The sequence below is a fragment of the Corythoichthys intestinalis genome, chromosome 20 (assembly GCF_030265065.1).
Source record: "Corythoichthys intestinalis isolate RoL2023-P3 chromosome 20, ASM3026506v1, whole genome shotgun sequence".
NCBI classification, from domain to species: domain Eukaryota; kingdom Metazoa; phylum Chordata; class Actinopteri; order Syngnathiformes; family Syngnathidae; genus Corythoichthys; species Corythoichthys intestinalis.
Window position 1 is genome coordinate 26,383,653 of NC_080414.1, and position 22,711 is coordinate 26,406,363.

Sequence of the window (22,711 nt, forward strand, 5' to 3'; positions counted from 1 at the left end):
ATTTTTAAAGAATTTATTTGCAAATCATGGTGGAAAATAAGTATTTGGTCAATACCAAAAGTTCATCTCAATACTTTGTAATGTCCCCTTTGTTGGCAATAACGGAGGCTAAATGTTTTATGTAACTCTTCACAAGCTTTTCACACACTGTTGCTGGTATTTTGGCCCATTCCTCCATGCAGATCTCCTCTAGAGCTGTGATGTTTTGGGGCTGTCGTTGGGCAACACGGACGTTCAACTCCCTCCGCAGATTTTCAATGGGGTTGAGATCTGGAGACTGGTTAGGCCACTCCAGGACCTTGAAATGGTTCTTACGAAGCCACTCCTTTGTTGCTCTGGCTGTTTGTTTGGGATCATTGTCATGCTGATGGAAGGAGATTTTCGCTCAAAATCTCTTGATACATGGCCCCATTCATTCTTTCCTTTACACAAATCAGTCGTCCTGGTCCCTTTGCAGAAAAACAGCCCCAAAGCATGATGTTTCCACCCCCATGCTTCACAGTGGGTATGGTGTTCTTCGGATGCAATTCAGTATTCTTTCTCCTCCAAACACGAGAACCTGTGTTTCTACCAAAAAGTTCTATTTTGTTTTCATATGACCATAACACATTCTCCCAGTCCTCTTCTGGATCATCCAAATGCTCTCTAGCAAACCGCAGACGGGCCTGGACGTGTACTTCCTTCAGCAGGGGGACACGTCTGGCAGTACAGGATTTGAGTCCCTGGCAGTGCATTGTGTTACTTATAGTAACTTTTGTTACTGTGGTCCCAGCTCTCTGTAGGTCATTCACTAGGTCCCCCCGTGTGGTTCTGGGATTTTTGCTCACCGTTCTTGTTATCATTTTGACACCACGGGGTGAGATCTTGCATAGAGCCCCATATCAAGGGAGATTATCAGTGGTCTTGTATGTTTTCCATTTTCTAAAAATTGCTCCCACAGTTGATTTCTTTACATCAAGCGTTTTACCTATTGCAGATTCAGTCTTCCCAGCCTGGTGCAAGTCTACAATTTTTTCTCTGGTGTCCTTCGACAGCTCTTTGGTCTTGGCGATAGTGGAGTTTGGAGTGTGACTGACTGAGCTTGTGGACAGGTCCTTTATACTGATGAGTTAAAATAGATGCCATTTATACAGGTAACGAGTGGAGCCTGGTTAGACCTCGTTAGAAAAAGTTAGACCTCTTTGACAGCCAGAAATCTTGTTTGTAGGTGACCAAATACTTATTTTCCACTCTAATTTGGAAATTAAATTCTTTAAAAATCAAACAATGTGATTTTCTGTTTTTCCCCCCCCACATTCTGTTTCTCATGGTTGAGGTTTAACCATGTTGACAATTACAGGCCTCTCTAATCTTTTCAAGTAGGAGAACTTGCACAATTAGTGGTTGACTAAATACTTATTTGCCCCACTGTACATTCATTTGATCATCAACTATTCCATTCATAATTATGTGCACACTCCATAAATCAGGCCGAGAAGGCTGCGGTTCACCCGTGCTCCTAATAAGTACAAGAACTGCTGTAAATAATGATAATAATAATAAAAGAAACATGTCCCTTGAAATCAATTGAATTTAGGAATCAAATCAAATCGGAATTGGGCACCCAGAACTGCAGTGTAAATCCACCGAAAGTAGATTTTTATACATGAAAACAAGGGACATTGTTAGGTAATCAATGCTCTGTTTTCATAAAACTTTGAGCTCTCTGATTCAATTACCTGTTATGATGAGGAGCCGTGTGATTAATGGGGCCAGGGAAAAGGAACTGGGTCACACAGTGCAAAAGTGAGGAGGGATGGGGGCATGAGGGACAAAGGAGGCATGCTCTACACTAACAGGCATTGTGTTGAAAGAAAAATATGAACAAACATAAGAATAAGAAGCTTTCGAAAATGTTGACACAATGCGAAAAAAAAGAAAAAACAGAATTTCAGTTTTCTAATAAAGGGTTAAATTTCTCTTGTTTCTTCATCTCCTACAAAAACATCTTGCAATGATTGTGACTGTAGATGGGGATGTGTACATATTAATTTTTTTATTAGAATTGCTTTGTAAATGCACATGATCAATATCTATTGTATATGAAAACTGTAAAGTCGGTTTATGAAATATCTTGAAAATACAGTAAACTCTATACATATTTTTAGCACCTAAGTATTTTTATGTACTCCTCTCACAGGTACTATAATAAATAAGACTTTTTTTCTTTTTTTTTCTCGCAGATGAACAGCTCACTTGTGAAAACTTGCATATTAAATTATTACTGTAGCTTCACATTCACGGCTAAATCAATGCCACCTTGAAATAAAACCAGAATGTTCCTGGCAGCTAATTTAGAAGTAATACCTCACACGTGTTAATGATGGAACTTTTTCATTTCATCTCATATCAATTGTGATTGCCCTGTGGGACAGTGTCATCGTGTTCTTTCACAGACAAAGCCCAAATTTACTTCAGAACAACCCAAGTTATGTAGAGCGTTACAAATGGCAAAATCAATGCCTGTTTAATGCTGTTTGAGGTGGGCTAGAAAGGGAAACATAAGTTACATATAGATTAGCTGCTCATACTGAACAGGGAGACAATTTGCAAAGTTGTTGGTTTGGTTCAAAAAATTTTTTTTTCTTTTTAACATGAGTCTTTCATTTGATAATCAACTATTCCATTTATCATTTTGCGCACATTCATAATATACTGTGGCAGATGAATGACTTTGAGAAATGTATTCATTTCAATTCAGTCAGATTACACGGTATAATCCTTTTTTTTTTTATCTCAAGGAAAGTGTCAAGTGTGATATCTGAGTCACAGGAAGTGACTTGATAGATGATGGATGACGTCTTTGTGATTTTTCTTTCACAGATATGCTGTTGGAGTGAAATATTAATGATAGAGGGTAACCTTCAAGTGGGTCGCAGTTCCCTGTGATTGACTGGCGACCAGTTAATGCTGCACTACAACTTTTGAAATCGGATTGGATTGGTACCCATGTCCCTAATGAGGACTTGTGGTATAGAAAATGGGTTGTTGTGACATCAAACCTCTTACAAACCATTTAAAAAAAATTTCTCACACCCATTGAAGGAAGCGGTCTCATCTGAATGAAAAACTACAAATGGTGTGCAAAGGCCAAAATGCAACCGCCGGTAGTACCAGAAATTGCCACTGGAGGCTGTCTTAAAACAGAACAATTGAAGACATAGAAGACGATGTCAAAATGTTTCATTTCATCATCAAAAATAAAGCTGCATCCTACACTTTGTATTTGGTTTATATAGAGTCAAATGCTCTATGACATTTGTAAACGGGTGGGCTTTTCGTCACGTGCACAAATATACCAGTTTTGAATTTGTTCAGTTTTTTTTTTTGTAAAAATATATTCAGTCATTTTGAATTTTTTTCATTTTAACCCTATACACTCTGTGCTGTACAATCGGGGACGCTGTCGTCCCCTTGATTTCTGTGGGCCCTAACGTCTGTTAAACTCGTTATAAAGACTCAATTTTTGACCAGTATATAGACAAATAGTAGGTCTTTCATTCAACACCAGATGACAGCACTGTCGCATCGAAACTAAACGACTTATCCCGAGGCGACAGGAAAAATTCAGACAAAGTTTGCGTCAATGGCTCACATCTTGCATCAGCAAAGTTTTATATACTCTCTTTGCCGGAATAATCAATGTTGATCACAATTATATTGGAAATATGGCATCATAACAACAAGGCAGGGGTAGAAAAAGGTGTGGAACACCAGGAGAAGACCATCCAGTGCGTAGGAGGAGAGTACAAGCAGTAAATAATAATAATAATAACAATTTATGCCAAGTCTGATTAGGAGTCTCCAGAGAGAGGGGACATGGATTTGGAGGAAGAGCAGTTGATAAACAATGGCATTGGTTCCCTCCATGAAGGTAATAGAATTAAAAAATATTGCCATTTAACATGAATATACCAAAGATTCACTTGAATTAGATAAGATTCTCATCTAATCTAACTGAATAACTGACCTACCTTGAACAAAGTGACCCTAACCGATGAATTGATAACATCTTGTATTATTGGCCATGTAAACAATGACAAAAAAAATTTTTTTGTTTGTAAAATGTTAAGATCCATTAGAAACCTAAAAAGTCACTGATAGATTATGAGATTACATTATTATATTTTACTTTTATACGATACTCATGTGTGAATTTGAAAATACAGTGTGAAAATGGCTATTTGTAAACAATAGAATATATATATTTTTTTCAATTTTCAGATTTATACCCCTAGCCAGGGCCAAAAATCCACGCAGGGCTGGGGTCAGGGTGAGAGAGAGAGAGAGAGAGAGAGCCAGAGGCATGAACAGACCCCTCTCAGATGTAGAAGATGAAGTTTCATTTCATTGAAATGAATAGAAAATGTTTTTTTTCCCCCAAGTTTCATGACAATAATGTCGATTGCTTACAAACAAAAGTCAAAAAGTACTATTCCTGGAATGTAAATTACTCCGTGCTCATTTGCTCAACCTCTTTTCAACTACTAATTAGTTGTCAAAATCTAACTGAGATTTATACGTAGTGTATCAATAATCAAGCAATGCGTGTGTGATTTCCCATATTTGGCGTATGAAATTTACTTTAACTGGTTATGCTTTTAAAAATGTAGAAATTAAAAAAAAATAGAAATAAAAAAAAGTTTGCTGATTTAGGAATGAAAAGATGTACAACAAGGCATAGATTATAAATACTCATAGAAAAATCAACCCCTAGTTTCATAAAAAATGCTCAGAGTGTATAGGGTTAAATTTTGCTTCTTTGGGTATCAAACACAATAAATATCTTTAATATAAAAACATTTTAGTTTTGTGAATACACAAACGTTTCAGTTATTGTTTCCTTTAATCAAAATTTTCCATTTTTTTTTTTAGTTAACACATGCCCTAATGATATTATTCTTAATGATAATACACTTAATGTGTACTGCCTAAATAACCCATATATGGACTTTATGAACGCGGCCATAAAACATGGTTTCCGCCCAGAACAGTGAAAAGTGATGAGCCGGAGGAAGGTCGGTTGACGCAATAGATGACATCAACAAGGTTTTGTCCAGTTATTTTTTTTTTCACTGTCTTTCATATATGCATAACGTTACGACACTGACAAGATGCTTTTCTATTTTTTGGGTCATTGAACTCACATGGGAAAAACACTCAATCAGTCTGAGGTATTGAGGCGGAGCCACCGAGCAGGCGGCTAAATTACAGTCCTGCAGGTTGAGTGTGTCACATGCTCCCAGACTAGATTCCAGCCCATTTAACTGAGAGAACTAGGCACTGGTGCCAGAGCACGTGAGGACGTTTCACCAAAATATTAAAAATAGTGATATGCTGAAAACAGCACTCCAAGCGAGAGAAAAACATTTGAGTTAAAGGGGATGAGGGCATTCAAGTACAAAACAGCAGCCTGCTCGTAATATGACGCCTATTATGAGAAGCTTGCTTTCTTTATAATAAACAATGCATGCATGCATAAAGGGGTAATGGTAACTTGGGGGTGAAATCAAACCAAGCCACAGTCTTGTCTGTCTCATTCACTGCTCTAAACAGAATAAATGAAGTTATTTTCCTCCAGGTAGACTGAGAGCGATTTTCATTGTGGAGATGAAAAGCCCACATTTTCATTAATTTCTGCCCTAGTTCACAAACATAGTGCTTTGCAGAGACATTGCCAGGGGTGTATACCTCACCATAACAAGTTCAATTCAATGCTGAGTCCAGCCTTAAAATAATATATATATTTACACATAAGTGGCACTGAAAAAAAAAACTGAGCTGCGTCATAGCTTTTATATGTGACCTGGCATATCAAAATGGGTCAAAAGTCGCACAGAGGCCAAGATAGATAAAAACTACTAGTGTTTTATGAAGTCAAAATTTAGGCAATTGCCAAAACCTTTTGTCAAGGTTACAATATCATGAAATATACATTTCAAAGTGTTCAGAAATCACATTTTGTAAAAGGTACACCTCTCAGAAGTCAGAAATGGTCTCAAAAATAGCATTGTTATCGCTCTTTTCTGTATTATTTTGTGCTCTTATGTCAAAATCAAGGTTTGTAGTTTCTTTGTCTGTACTCCTGGAGAGAAGATTTTTTTTACAGCACAGTGATTACACTATTGTTACCTGAATTTGTCAACTAAGCATGCAAAAACAGTTAGTTCTATACGGACTTTTGAACAGAGAAGTCCCTTGAGCATAAGAAAGCCTTCCCATAATGCCTGCTCATGAAATAAATATGTATGGCCTAGATATGACTTAATGTAATGCTGCCGATGTCACAGCAAGAGTTCTTTGATAGGTTTTCAGAAAGTGGCATGTGCTAGCCCAAACCTCACATCATGCAATATTGTGTACCGTAGATTAAAATATTAAAAAAAAAAAAAAAAAAAAATTGACCTCCATGATTTGTCCCCCCCATCAGAGGCAAATTTATAGAAAAATCATGTCATTCGTTTGTGCTAAAAAAAAAAAAATTGTTTGTGCTGCTATCATTTTTCAGATATTGAGATATTAATTTCAAGTGACGTCACGCAGCCCCTATTTATTGCAAAATGGACCTGAAATGATGCCATTCGTTTATGCTATGTTTGGGTTCGTTTGTGCTTCCATCGTTTTACAGATATGGTGAGATTCATTTTGAGTGATGACGTCACTTGCAGCTTTCTGTATCCAACTCCAGCAGCACAAATGAAACTTTTTACTGGACAGACAAAGCATACACGTTTTACTCAATTTTTAGCCATTTTTAATCAAAATCGAGGGCTGGTTGACCTCAGATTGACCTATGAAAGAATTGTAAATATCTTAAAAATGATAGCAGCAAGAACAAAACCTTTTACAGCCCAAACAAGCACAAACGTAGCACAAACGATTGACATTTTTATCTAAATTTGCTTCTGATGAGGGGCCCAAACTTCACGGAGGTCAAAATTTGGACTTAAATGTCTTTCATTGGACAGAAACTTTGGAATTCTTAGCTACGTACAGTGATAGTAACGATTTTTAATATATATTTTTCCCGTGTCTTTTTGTCCGTAAGACATTTTTAAACCAATACTTATCTTTTTAGATCCAGGGGGCCCGGTTTGCGGGAGCAATATGGGGCGTGTTTGGGCAAAAGCAAAGGTAAGATGATCCGTGTGGTGTTAGAATACAGTGTTTAGCAGGCACGTGCGGGAGGGGGGATGCTTGAGCACCTGCCCCTTTGCCCCTACATGCCCAAAGTGCCCCCTTTGAGTGGTCTTTATTTATTTTATTTTTTTTGCTGACCGACTTTGCAAGCACCCCATCGAGTATTTTACTTGAACACCGAAAAACACCTTTAAAAAAAGAAAGAAAGAAAAAAAAAAGCTGTCTGCATGTCGCTAAGCTGCCATCTACCTTCATAGTTATTGAGAAAGAACAAAATTAATAAAGTTTTCAAAAATTTAAGATTTATATTTAATTATGTAGACATGCCTCATAAGGACGGGATCTTGAGGGATTAAAAAAAAAAGCTGGATAAAGCTTTGAGTTTTGAAGAGTTTGAAAAAAACTGTTGATGGTGGCTAAGTGACCCTCTGATGTGTTTTGTTCTCAGATGAACAACAAGTTGAGGAAGGATGTAGAGGTTGAAGGAAGAAAAGAGGCAAATACTCAGTCACAGCCAGAAAGTGTTGATGACAGTGTTGATTTCTATTCGCTATTCCCCCCTCCCAATTAACTGATTTGCTACCAAAAACGTATAAATACGTTCTAATTTTTATTTGTTTCAGTGTCCCAAAAACGTATTTATACGTCTTTTACGTTTTTTTTTTTTACAAGAGGTATCTCTAGGTTCTGTTGCACCTAAACTGCAATGCACAATGCTCAAAACTCATTTTAAAGCAATAAAACTGGCCACTGGAGGGCAGTAGCGCATTTTGTAAGAACTCATCTCGGGCCAACAAAGGAAGTGAAGAAAAATAGTCAGGAAACGGAAGTTGGAGGGATCTTGTGAAGACGCGTGAGAAAAATGTGGAGAACGATCGGAAAAAAAAGGCAAACGACACTGGAGGAGTGTTTAGAAAAGAAAACAAACCATCATCAAAGAAGGATTAAAAAAAATATCTTGATCAGACAGGCGGTGATGGCCACAACAGCGTCAGGTTCCACACGCGTTCTCCGGAGCTCACGTTGCGTTACTCCTGAGCTCGAGGTTGAAACCAACGATGAAGATGATGGAGATGATGAAAAAAGAGAGACCGATCTTGATCCGGACACATCAGATTACTGGGAGCCACCTCATTCAACCGGGAGCAGCCGAGAGCCTTCCCCGTTGTTATGTGCGCAAATAGTTCAACAGTTCAATAGTTTAGTTATGTGTAAATAAATTGTTACGTTGCGATCAAAAGCTCTATTCGTCTTGTTGTTATGTTATTTTGTAGAACAAAAACATTATTCAGATGTTTGGGCTGTCACAAAAGCAAAAATAGCTGTGTTAAAGTCAGGGGTTAAAGTGGGCCAGAACGGTCAGGAACGCAGTTCTGGTATAAGATTCAGGGCCAGAACGCAGTTCCGGTATGAGCTTCAGGGCCGGAATGCTGTTCCTGTACACGGTGCTTTGATTCCGAAAATATGACGGCAACTGTCAAAAACGCTATGTAAAAAAATGCTGCCACACATGCATTTCATCTCCAAGAAGAAAACAATCTACCAACATCAGATTTACATACACAAGTGTTAACAATAAGCATAATAAAGTGTTTGTGTGGCGTAATCCGCTTCCACGAATATTTATTATTTTATTCCACGGACTGCACGGAGGTTTCCCCAGCTGCTGCAGTTACTATTGCAGTAGTTAGTCTGACGATGATGAGTCACGTCAATGTGCGAATGCACGCAGCAAAGCAAAACGCCTGGACTCATTTATCCGTTCAATTTGCTGACATACTGACATGTGATCAGCAGAGATGGTTAGCTCAGATTGGTTCAAATGTGCATGTTTTCATGTTCCAGACTCTGTCATAAAATCAGTAACGTCTGGCCCGCACACAGACTTAATAAATTGGCCAGCAGTACTGCTACCAGCATATGAAGTAGCTTACACACGAAATGCTGCTCCTCATTTACCCACTAAAAGGAAGCAGCACTCTAAGCAACATTACCCTGTGTTACCCTTTACTCCCAATTTTCTAAAATGGCAACAATCCACAAAAAAAAGAATGTTGACTGTGACGGCCGACGCTTCAAGGATAGGTGGAAATTGGACTATTTCTTTACTAAAACACGCAACAACTGTGTCTCCGTCATTTGCAAAGAGACAGTCGCTATTTTTAAAGAGTTCAATGTCAGGCGATATGACCAAACAAGACACGCTGACATGTACGACAAGATTACAGGGAAGATACGTAGCGAGAAATTGAAGCAACTTGAAGCTAGTTTAATTTTACAGCAGCAGTATTTCGCAAGAGCCCGAGAGTCGAAAGAGAACGCCACAAAGGCTGGTTGTGAGATTGTTGAAATAATTAATTAAAAAAAAAATAGGGCTGTCAAAATTATCGCATTAACGGGCGGTAATTAATTTTTTTAATTAATCACGTTCAAATATTTGACGCAATTAATGCACAAATGCCCCGCTCAAACAGATTAAAATGACAGCACAGTGAAATGTGTACTTGTTGTGTTTTTCGGAGTTTTGTCGCCCTCTGCTGGCGCTTGGGTGCGACTGATTTTACAGGCTTCAGCACCCATGAGCATTGTGTAAGTAATTATTGACATCAACAAAGGCGGGCTACTAGTTTATTTTTTGATTGAAAATTTTACAAATTTTATTAAAACGAAAACATTAATACGCGTATTATATACAATTTCTATAACTTGTACTAACATTTATCTTTTAAGAACTATAAGTCTTTCTATCCATGGATCGCTTTAACAGAATGTTCATAATGGTAATGCCATCTTGTTGATTTATTGTCATAATAAACAAATACAGAACTTATGTACCATATGTTGAATGTATATATCCATTAGTGTCTTATCTTTCCATTCCAACATTAATTTACAGAAAAATATGGCATATTTTATAGCTGGTTTGAATTGCGATTAATTGCGATTAATTACGATTAATTAATTTTTAAGCTTTAATAAACTCAATTAAAAATTTTAATCGTTTGACATCCCTAAAAAAAAAATAAATAAAGCAAATGTGACACACCAAATGGCTTGCTAAAATTTGCTTAAATATATTGTTCTACGTAAAGGACGTCAGCCAAGGTCGGCCCCCCACATTTTTACCACACCATATGTGGCCCCCTTTGGAAAAAGTTTGGACGCCCTGTGTTATAGAAATAACTGTGCTAAAACAGCTTTCTTTGCATTTCAGCAGTTTATTAAGAGGTTTGATAACCCCCACCCCCCATAAAAAAAAAAAAAATAAAAAAAAAAAGAAAGAAAGAAAAAATAAAATTAATAAAATTTCTGGCTCCGGGGCGACCTTCACATTGGGGAGTTCCGGCAAGAAATTCTAGCCACTTTCACCCCTGGTTAAAGTCAAAGTTATTTTTGAAATGTATGCTTATACAAAAAGCTCAAATTCTCAGTTTTTTCATCAGAAATTGGAAAATTGCTCAAACTAAGCTCTTTTCTAATGCTGATTTCTAAAGAATGAAAAAAGATATGAACCAACTTTTTTTTTCCTGCTGAAAGAAGAGAGTCTAGTCTTTGTTTTGGTGGGTTCCATGTTTATATGGCAATAGAACAGAATTTTCTGTGGGCCTTGCAAAATCAGTCACAATCCAGTAAAACGGCCTTGCCACCGGCCTTGCTCCCTTGAAAATGGCTGGGAGAGAATGAGTTAAGGTCTGTCACAGTCACAGCCAATTATACCGTTAAACTGGTTAAAATGGAAGTTATGTTGTTGTAAGGTGTATTAAATACTTGTTTTGTGCCCCTTTTGATCTATGAGCACCTGCCCTTCTATCGGTCTCTGCACGGCCCTATGTTTAAGTGTTAAAATATTTCAGGCCCCAGGACCCCCCCCCCCCCAACCCTAACCCTCGGCCGGTCGTGTGGAGGTGCCTCAGGCTGGGGACTCAATGGGCCTGGTGATACTAATCACACCCGGGCCCTTTTCACAATAGTTCCGTCAGTGCTCAAGAGTATAAAAATGTACACTAATTTTCTTAAATTAAGCAATAAAGAGTGCATAGTTGAAACTTGCAAGGTGTACTTGGGCAATGTTTAAAACAAAAACAAAAAAAGATACAATTACCACACGGGATTAAAGTTATAGTAGCCTATAAATTCAGCATGACTTCACCATATATATATATATTTTTTTAATTGCACTTTTTTTTGTTTCTTTTCAGTATGGCACTCATTCCACTCATTTATTATGTGCATACCACGGGAAATGTGCACTTTAAGTTTCTGTTCTCTCTGTTGCTTCTATTGTGTCTTCATTTTCTAGTCATTTGTTTGTGCAAGCAACAGAATCAATAAATACAATCAATATAGCCGACCTAAGTGGGATCACTTGGTCAACACAAGACACAACACATTTGGAAATAGAAAATAGGGGTATGCCTCTCCCTTCCAAAATATTTTATGGATTATCTAAATTATTCACTCGTTTTCCTGGATCGGCAATGTATTCCTAGTCTGAGGGAACTGCGGAGGCCTCGCAATAAACCTTACAATGATGTGCTACCATCTTCAGGTTTGAATTGTCATTACAGCTGAGCCTTAAAAAAATAAAAATAAAAAAATAAAAAATCACAAGAATCCTATTGTTAGACACACCAAAACGTTGGCTGAAAAAAAGCGCCTATAAGGCGAGTTCATATATAAACTAGTTGATCTTAATGTATTCAATTAGTTTTACAAAATACATTACATTGACAAGAAAAGTTGATTAACATTAGATTCACGCCTTATCATAATCATAGTTTGAAACTTTTTGTACTCTGTCTAGTAATATTATTTGGAGACAGCTGTAACCTATGTGGTTTAATCCGTACAATGGTTACATTGGTTTAATCCGTATAGTAGTTACTACTGTACTCATGGATGAAACCCCATTGACGCAAACGTGCGCTCTCGAACATGCACATATTAAGCAACTTGGGGTGGTGTTTTGACCTTGCCAGCTGCAACTCATATAGTGTAGCATGATTACATTATTGTATTGCATCATCACCTCAGGATTATTGTCTTTTGAGACCAACAGGGAAAAAAAGAGCATGATCGGATCAAATCATTCCCATTCCCTTTAGTAACTCTCTGTAGACCATTGCCCTAACAGAGGGCTTAACTTAATCTTTAATGCTCTTTTTTTTTCTTTCGCTTTATTCAGTTTGCTCGGATGTGTTTCTTCAAGGTTGGAAGGGTATGTTCTGGGACATCGTGAAAAATAAAGCGGAGCAGCCAATGGCTATCAACGGCAAAACAAGAGCAAGCTACTACCAGATGTTATTCAGGAGTAACAAGTACTTTTTATGGTGAGAGAAAAAAAAAATCTACATAAAAAACAGTATTATTCCATTTTGCTTCAGTAAAAGATTATGTCAATAAAAGTACATGTCATATATTCCCACATAAAAACATAGTTTATTCCAGATACTGTTTAAGAAACATTGATGAAATATAACGAAGTGGTGAGAGATCCCTAGCCATAATCAAGGCCGTAGGTTTGATCTCAACATTGGCAGGGACAATATGGCATAACCTGCATGTACACTTTTTGCTGTGGACAGGACATTCTCCATGATCAATGCAAAATAAATCTGTATTGACTTATACTAACTTTTATGTGAAAGTTGAGGCCTGACTAAGTGCAATGCACTTCTCTAGGTTGGGGTTCGACACAATTAACAACCCAATTCAATGAAATAAACGCTGTTACTATAAGCAGTATGTCGGTGGGGTGCGAGGGTGTGGGAGTGCTGGAACATGATGTGTACATATGATTCCCCCTACACATTTCTGACTGCTCCCTCATAAATGCATGCTTACAACCAGCTCTGCTTTGAAAGCAAGAATATTTAGCCATTTTTGCATAGCTCCGGAATAGAATCCAAGATGGCTGCCATAGGCAAAAAGAACATTCTTGGAGTAATGATTTCTCTTTCACATCTTCAGCATTACAGCATGACACAAATGCAAAAATTTTCAGAATTTTCAGCCACAAATGCATCCGTTATTGAAGTCACACTGACCACTGTGTGCACCAGGGCATGATCTCATCTAAAACCATTTCAACCAAAAACTAATGTTGTGTGATGCAGTGTAGCTTCTTAAAAAGCCACATATCATAAGGCAGCCCATTAACCACAACAAATGACACACATTCCGCCCCTTTCATGCAGGTCTCTCACTCGAGGAATAAAAACTCAACCCTACCTGTGTGACTTTCTCCGTTACATTGTGCGTGCGATCGATGAGTTTACAAGGCGCAATGATGTCCATCTCCCCTGTGGGCAGGGCGATGAGGGGGTCGGGTTTGAAATCCACAAAGTTTAGGGTGATCTGAGGAATTTTGGAGATGGTACGGTACCGCATGAGGTCAGAGTCTGACGTGGAGTTCAGTATGTTGGACTTACTGTTCACTGCACCTGGAAACGCATGAATTATACAAAGTTTGTTAAAATTACAGAAATGTAAAAGAAGAGGAGCATTGATTTATCGCACCAGTGCTTCCTAGTCGGACACTTGCTCTCCTATTTTTCCGGTCCCAGTCAGGCCTCATGGCCTCAATCTCATCGACAGACGATGCACGCCTCATGCTGTGGAAGCTCTCTCGCGAGCGGCTGCGCGATAGGGAACAGTTAGAGCCAGAGGCGTCTTGGTTGAGGCTGAGGCGATGGTGAGGTGCTACGCAAGGGGAGGACTGGGTGAGGGGTCCAGCCAGGTGGGTTATGTGCTGAGGTGGTGGATGGGGGGGTACAGGAGACACAGAGTCCAGTAAAGTACGTTGGTCCTCCAGGTGGTCTTCTGACCAACCTTGCAGAGCTGACCTTGGATAAAGAAAGGCAACACTTCTGATTAGTGCCGATGTTGAATTAGAAATTGTATTTATTTACAATATATGCCACAAGACTTTAAGATAGGTAAACTAGCTACACTAACAGGGCAATGGCCTGACTAAACAAAGCTTTTCACTTGGGCACATTTCCTTTACACCAAGATTAAATAAAATAGTGCCAAAACTATGCTTTTAGATTAGTACGCCAGTTGCAAATATGTAGAGGAACACCTTGTATACATACAGTAAGCAGTCTGATTGAATGCTCTGTTCTAACATGATGTCATAATATAATCAGCACATCATCACTTTTAATGTCAATGATCTCACCTTTTATTTCTAACGACAAATCTCTTTTTCAATATTATCACTACCAGTGTTGTTAATCTTACTTTAAAGTAATTAATTACAGTTACAAATTACTTCTCCCAAAAAGTAACTGTGTTAGTAACTCAGTTACCTGAATGTAAGCGTAATTATTTACTTGGCAAAGTAACTGGTGATAATTTTCATGTTTTTTTTTCTCAAAAAACCATGGGACAATTGGCCCTAGCCTAGCCCTAGACCCTAAACTTAACTAGACACAGGGGTATTGCGGATATTGCGATAACTAGATAGTAACCTTTGCTATGTGCGGAAGGCATTTAATGTTGTGAATCAACCGTTAAAGTTGTTAAAATTGCTCCCATTATTGCATTAGTTCCCTTCTGTCTATTTTCGACATGTTTAAGTTTTAAAACTGTTTCTTCATTTAAAGATAGATTTAAGTTAAGTTTTGCCGATTTAGGAGTATTCTAGATAAAAAGTTACATAGCTTCGCGAGGAAGGTTCTCTACAACAGAGCCTTCTTGAGAAGTCTACTGCTTTAAGATGGCGGCTGTTTACTAACGCATCTAGTTCTTTATTATACTTGTTGCTAATGCAGCCGTGTCTGTCATTTGCATCTAGTTCTAAATATATATGTGATATCTACCGAAGCATCATGTGGCGTAGTTTGTAGGCTATCGGCTACAGTCAGGTATTATTGGAGCCACCTAGCATAGTAGCATCGCGTTTGCAACGGCGTCACACTCCCTTACCCCCTCCCCACTCCTGCTCTGCTCTCTCGCCTCCGTGAGTCCGTCTTTTTCAGACTTTTCTCGTGTCAGTCAACCAACGCAACGCATAGTAACGCACGCCTTTCCCGCCTCAGTAATGGTAACGGCGTTGCCAAGATTAGAAAAGTAATTAATTAGATTACTCACTACTGAAAATAATAACGCCGTTAGTAACGCCGTTATATTCTAACGCCGTTATTAACAACACTGATCACTACAGTGTAGAGGGCAAATTCAGAATTCACTACTCATGGTTTTACTTTTTAACAAGGATGTAGCTTTGCATAGGGACGGTAGGGACATAACACAACCAACTTTTCAGGATCTCAAATTGTTCCCACCAACTTTTAAGCAACCTTATTTGCATTAAATAATGAGTTCAGTTTTATAGGTAATTTAGATTGTGTTCTTATATGTTGTAAGGACAGAATTGACCCTACCATTATTTAAGTGAATTATTTTCATTATGTTCAGACTTACATTTACCCCTTTTCACTAGCTGAATGTGCCGGTCCATCCCCCCGCCCTCAAATGCACGTTTGATTGGCTGATGACTTGCATGGATTTAAAATGTATTTATTGATTTTCTACATTATTTATTTATACATATTTTTATTTGTAGCCTATGCAGACATTCCCACATAATAATACGTTAATCATAATCAAGGAAAAAGATTTTTTGTTGTTGAGTTTGGCTGTGCTTGTGAACAAAAGCAGTAGTATTTTACCTGAAGGAAGGCAAAATTTTTATTTATTTTTGTTATATCCTGACAAAGAAGTTTCATTCAGTTATATTTAATCTATTTAGACCAGGGGTCCCCAACGACCGGGCCGCGGGTTTGGTACCGGGCTGCGCAGAAATAATAAATAATTTATTAACGACTGCATTGTGGCCAATTGACTTTGGCCTGTGCCACTTAACACACCAATATCCCTGTCTACTCTAGATATACAACTACAGGATAGGAGGTCGTCATAGAAATGCATTGATTGGGCTGTTAGCACTAAATCTCGTTTTGTATATCTATGCGCGCTTGGACTCGATAATAACGTATGACGTAGGTCGTCGCCAATCACATTTCTTCCCGGAAATAATTAGCTCCCACACTAGAATGACTGAATAACAGACGTCTTTGGACAGACTTTTTACGGGGAAAAGGGAACCTGACGAGCCAGAAGATGTGCCTACAACCTCGAAGAAAACAAAATGTATGCTACTTCCCAATCACTAAAGACCCACGAACTGCGAAGGAGTGAATTTGTGACCCGTATGTGAATAAACAATATAGTTATTCGAATAAAGTTATTCGAGCATGTCTGTGGAACAGGAATATCAGCTTGTAGAGATCGCAAATCACGGCAACTTAAACGTACATTTGAGACAACAACTCTACCGAAGTTCTGGATTAAAGTCATTTCGGAATATCCTGACATCGCTGGGAGCGCGCTGAAAACTGCTACAATTTCCAACATCGCGTATTTGTGATGCTAGCTTCTCTCACTCTCCCATCTCGGGACCATCTCGTCTCAACGAAACAAACTTAGGCCTCCCACTGATTCAGCGGGTGAGTTGTATTTTTTCCCTACACTTAACACGACGGGGCTAAAAACAAATGCTATTTTATATTTGCTGTATTTTTCTGCCGCACATTGCCGGTGTTCTGACAAAGTTGGCATGTGCGTAACGTTAAAAAGGACCCCAAATGCAGCGATTTCAAAGTACACACTACAAACTTTCTTTAAAGAAAGAAATATTAACTTACGTTTGCCATGTTAGGTGCACACAACAACTGCACGTAGCCCTCACACTTAACGACTTGGCCATGTCGTTAAGCATTAATTTACGCCATTTCCGTGTTGCACATGTATGTTTATGATGTAAATAGTTTTTTAGCACCATTGGATAACATTGAGAGTCCAACGGAAAATAAAAGAGGGCTTTTTTCACCGCCACAAAAGCTTTGGGAGCAAAATTTTATAAGGGTGCAAAATTTGACAGGACACCGGTCCGTGAAAAAACAGACCCAAATCACACCAGTCCGTGGTGCAAAAAAGGTTGGGGACCCCTGATTTAGACAGACAATGTTGGAGAGGTCTTAAAGGGAACTTCGGACTTAAAGGCTTGTAGGCTGTAGCCTCAAATTAGCCAAAATTGTTCTCTTTAATTAAAATATATTATTAGAAATGAATAAAATATTATCATTGATTTAAAAATCTATAAAATTTAGTCCATGTTTTGAATGATGGAGGGTGCTGTGCTTATTAATGCGTGCAATGGACGCTCGGGGTGATGACGTTGTTTGTCACTGTCACTAGATGAACACCAGCGGTGTTCTGCAATTCCTTATCTGTGGCGAGACGTCCAACACATGCTCCATCGGTTAAAAGCGGCGAGTACTTACTACAACCCCGAGCAAATAGTATGGAATCACCAGTCTCGGAGGAGAACTCACTCGGAAATTTTATCATGTAGAACAAACTCGGATAAAAAGCTTGAAAAAATAATGAATTAGTTCAAAAGTGCAACTCTTTAGCATTTAGAAACACTAAAAGAAATAAATAAAAACATTGTGGTGCTCAATAAATGTTACTTTTATAGAACAAGTGCAGGAAAATATATATGGAATCACTCCATTCTGAGAAAAAAAAATGGAATCATGAGAAACAAAGAAAGAAATAACAATCAAACACATCTCCAGTATTTAGTTTGCCTGGTACACCAGACTCACCGCTGTTCCAACTATTGAGTCTGGCCACCATTCACGCGGATACAATTTCCAGGGCGGAGCAAGCCACAGCAAACAGACAGCGGAGTGGACCAATCAGCGACGGGCAGACGTGACGTTAGGAAAATGACGAGGGCCGGACGAGGGACTTGCGCGCGGAAGTAAACATACGAAGAGAGCGGAGTTTATTCAACATGGCTAGCGCGAGACAGACTGTTGTCAATGATCGTGTCGATGTGTTTTTGGTAATTTAAAACTGATTTTACCGTGGACTGGAACATATTCTCGGCTCTCCCGTTCACCATCTGTGTTGTTGTGGAGACGACTTTCGACGCGCAAGAGTGACGTTGCTCGTTAAGAACACGTCACGCAAATAAACGAATCTGATTTGTCGATTGATTTTGCTCCTTGGACCTTCTTTCGTTATTTGGATCATTTGCTTGAGGACCACCGAGGGGAAAAACGGGCGTCGACGGCATGTCGGGCTGTGTCATCTACTCAGTGTTCTCAACGGTCATCAGCCATCTTGCCATCAACTAGAGCCCATCTCTCATCTCTTTTTCTTCTTCTAACTTTTCCATCTATCTCCCTCTCAAGAACATCTGACTGTGAGTACTGAGACATACAGAAAGTGCACATATTATTTTTTTTTTTGCTGTCAAAGCAAAACAGTCACCAAGTTTTTGACCTCAACGTTCACAAGCGTCGACTCGGGCCTGCAACATTTTTTTTTTTTTTTTTTTTGGTGGGAAGTTTTTTTTTTCCTTTATACATTATTTGATCTCCTGTGTTTTATATATGAGTGAATGACAAGTTTGAAGTATTTCTGGTGTGTGAGTTGTGACGGCCCCTGGCCGTTTAATAGTTAATTTTCTGAGGTTCTTCCAGTCAGCTGATCGTCGCCTCCACCAGCTGGCTGCTTCCCCTCCCACTGTGACGACAGCTGATCGACGCAGGACGGACCGACGACGTCACCGCCGCTGATTGGCCACGGAAAAAGGCGCCAAGCTTCTTAAACCTGCCGCTGTCAACCTTCTATGAGGTCGCATTTGACAGTATTCTGCCGCGGTCCTCCTCGCCAGCTATTTGCTCGCCATTCACGCTCGTTTGCATTTGATCGCTAGTTTGATACACTCCCGCTTTTTCGGTGAGGTCTTTTGTGTTTATTCGTTATTGGATTGTTTTTGTTCACCACTGCAAATAAGAGCACTGAAGCAAGTAAGGGTAAGTCGCCATTTCGGTTCAACCCGTTTTCTCCTGTTTTGTATAGAGTAGGAAGTTAGGTTAGACCAGTGCTTCTCAATTATTTTCTGTTACGCCCCCCCAAGGAAGACGTAAATGTTTCGCGCCCCCCCCCCAACTCTCTGCCGCTACTGTAAATAGTATCATTCATCTATATTACTATTATAAGTACGCCTCAGCCTAACATTGTGTCCTTTTTTTTCTATTAAAGAAAAAAAGTAACATAGATCAACTTATAATAAAGTATAACTTTTTTAACATTGTGTTGCTTGTAACAGAAAAGACTTAACGCGCATCAATTTGCCTGAAGTTAAAAAAAAATAAAAAAAATAGTCACATCCAAACTGTAAAAATACACTCAAGGTACATTTTTGACCATTTGATACTGAAAAATAAAATGTAATAAAATCAGTAAATAATAACAAATTCAAATTGATTAGAAACATTTACTCTTCAGGACAACATGCCAAAAAATTTGACCGAAAAACAAAACTGAATAGAAGGGGGGGGAAAAAAGTCTTTGGACAGAAGGAAAGTTTTTATTTTCGCTGATTCACCACAGTGCTCACTGGTTTACTGATATAACACTGACAAAGCGGGACGATTGTGACAATTGGCAATATTCGGCACATTTTCGCTGAAAAACAATCAAGCGGCTTATCAATGAGATTGAGGTCGAATGTCTTTAAGTGGCGTCTTAACTGATTTGGCTTCTCCGCTATAATCATTTGTAGACTCAGTAAACAGTGGTCTTTCCTCATTTCCCACTATATTAAAAGTCAAAGGCAAACGGCCCGAAAAAAGCGCATTCTCGGCGGCCGAGGTAGAACCGTAGGTGAGGGCGGTGGTCGTGACGATCCCAAGCCGAAAACGGCACTTCTCGGCCGGACACGTGAGAACCGAAGAAGACAGTGGGTCGCTGCGTGAGTCCAGCTCTGCATGAGTCTCTTCCGTGTGCTCTTGCTTACTTCAAAAATACTGCACGCACTTTGAAAATGAGAGCGCCACTGCCACCCACGGAGTGGATGTGCAAGTACACTTTATTCTAGTACGGCAAAAAAAATAAAGAAATAAAAGCATGTTCCCCGAGGTCACTCGCGCCCCCCCTGGCATCGCTCTGCGCCCCCCTGGGGGGGCGCGCCCCACCATTTGAGAAGTACTGGGTTAGACGCTGTCTTTTCTTTGTTCCTTTTACATGATCAGGGTTTAGTTAGCGGGTGGGGTTTAAGTGTAGCTCCTTTTGTTTGTTGTTTTGGCTTGGCCTGGGCTTACCCTGAAGTCACGCTTCGTCGGCATTCTGTATATATTCATTGCGAGTTTGATTGTTGTGTAAATAAATTTGTGTCCACTCGTACATTTGTGTGGCTTGTTTTATGTTACGCCCTTCGCAAGCCGTCTTTGGCACGTAACAGAGTCAACAGAAAATACACATTTTTAATCAATGAAAGACTGAAATCTATTATTTCTTGGTAGGGTTAAATATATTTTAAATTCTACTAAGTGGAGGCACCAAACCATTTAAGTTGTTTTTTTCATACTTTATTGATATTCAAAACACGGCACCACTTACACGAAAAATTCGAACCCAGAGCCCACCCAGCGTGTCACGTGGGTAGGGGCTAGACTTAAATTTGCTCAAAAGCCGACAGTGTGCCTTGTAATCCGGTGCGCTTTATATATGAATCAATATTGAGCCGCAACAAGTCCCACAGCAACTAAAAGAGCAGTTCCATTTAATGGATGCATAACATAACCCCAGCCTCGACTGCAGCGTCTATTCCATGCGCCTTATAACGCGGTGTGCCTTATAGTGCGGAAAATGGAGTAGTATAAGTCAAGAAGATCTATTTTGTATTGATCATTTAGCCTATCAATTAATTAGGTTCATATTTGTTAGAAATGTAGCCCTGACCCCCGTTCACCCAATCTGTTTGGTCTTGTTAATGTTCCGTCCCCAGCAAAAAGTGTACATGCTGCTTATGCTGTTATATCATCCCAACTAATGTTGAGACCAAACCTACCCCCTTGCTTTTTCATTGTTTGGTCTGGCTAACTATCATCAATCATTGCCTGAAAAACTCACCTAATCACTGATTTTGGTATCTGGCCAGAGCCATGTCTAATCTAATAGAATTTCAGGGCTACCATTTTGTGGAATTTTAGTGCATATTAAATATGTTAGTCACTGGGCTGCGTGCCAATACAATATAAAAAGCGGGTCTGCAGTTTATTTAAATAAAAGAACCCTATGTGTGTCCTTTACACTCTTTGGGATCTACCTGCTTTCACTGATTTGCTCCGTGTGATCTGTCGTTAAAGGGGGAAGAGGCAAGAACTCCCCCAAACCGAGGGACTCGTGACAGTGGCCGACTGGGTGCAGTGGTAGAGGTGTCGCAATCGGGATCCGACCAGATTCTGCGTCATCCAGAGACGCTTTACTATTGGACAGGGAGCGTAGCAGAGGAAGACGCAACTTGAAGCCTCTAGGACGACCTGATGGAGGAGACATGAAGGAAGTCAATCATTTAGAGAATGAAAAAACACAGAAAGGAAAGCAAGAGCTTGACGAGGAGAGCAGATTTCAACGGGATCATGTTGAGCCGTAATAGGCTTTGATGGTGGAATTTAGGACAGTCACATTGATTACAATTTAGCTCCAAAGTTCAGGACATGACTTGATTAAAAATATTAACATTGTACCACAGCTACCCAGTGTTATCTGTGCGGAACATTGAGTCCAGAGACAGTTCAGAACAAACACTGCGTCAAACTTAAAGAGGTTTCAAATAAATCGTATTACATTGCCAATATTAGGCCACCTGTTGTTTGCGTCGATAAAAAGAACTCTGATTAAGGTGGATTATAGTGATGATTGTCCATCACTGACTATATGCCCAATAGCAAGAACATTTGAATTTAGTGTTTAGATATACAGTAGGCCTACTGCCCTTTGCAACACTAACTCTCAAAAGAGCAGCCTAACAAATGTAGTCATAAAAAGAATATGAGATGTTAAATTAAGCACATGCAGCACCACCCTAGTGGACAATTGTGACTGTTTTCAAAATTTTGAACAAGATGTAAGGCTAATTTTGAGACTCTTGTCAAGATAGAATAATTGATATTAGTTCTATTGGTAGATTTTTAACATGTTTACGAGAACAAATATCATGTTTTCTGTTTGGAAATCTGCAAGCGTAACAAATTGACTTGAAAATAGATACAGTATGGCGGAAAACACAGACAAGGCTGAAAAAGCAGTTTCTGCTCTTGTATCCCTCTTTAAAATAAACTGCTGTATTTTAAGCCAAAAGAACTGTTGTGTTTGATAGAACAATATGTCTATATGCTGCCATAGCAGATTCATGGTGCAATAAGCCCCCGAACTATTTTTAATTTGTCAGTTTTACCCTGGAAATCCCCGTTTACAGACGTCGTGCAACCGCTTTTTATTCAACCCAGCCATAAAAAAAGAAGGTAAGTTATCGTATTTATTATTTGAAATGTCTGTCGTTTTTAGCTTAGAATCATTAATTGATGTCTAATATTTAGTTTAAAAAAAAAAAATGACTTTAAAAAACTATTCACTCGCATATTTCAAAGTTTTAAACAAA

The 22,711-nt window shown here is 39.0% G+C and overlaps 1 protein-coding gene across 2 annotated transcripts in view; it reads right to left on the reverse strand.

Moving 5' to 3' along the window:
- kcnh2b (potassium voltage-gated channel, subfamily H (eag-related), member 2b) overlaps positions 1 to 22,711 on the reverse strand; it is a 373,189-nt gene that overhangs the window by 166,327 nt on the left and 184,151 nt on the right. For both annotated transcript variants that reach the window (XM_057824262.1, XM_057824263.1), the window contains 3 exons: positions 21,377 to 21,590; positions 13,699 to 14,024; positions 13,411 to 13,622 (listed from right to left, as the gene is read on the reverse strand). In XM_057824262.1, the coding sequence (XP_057680245.1) occupies positions 13,411 to 13,622; positions 13,699 to 14,024; positions 21,377 to 21,590 (752 nt within the window). The remainder of the gene's footprint in view (positions 1 to 13,410; positions 13,623 to 13,698; positions 14,025 to 21,376; positions 21,591 to 22,711) is intronic.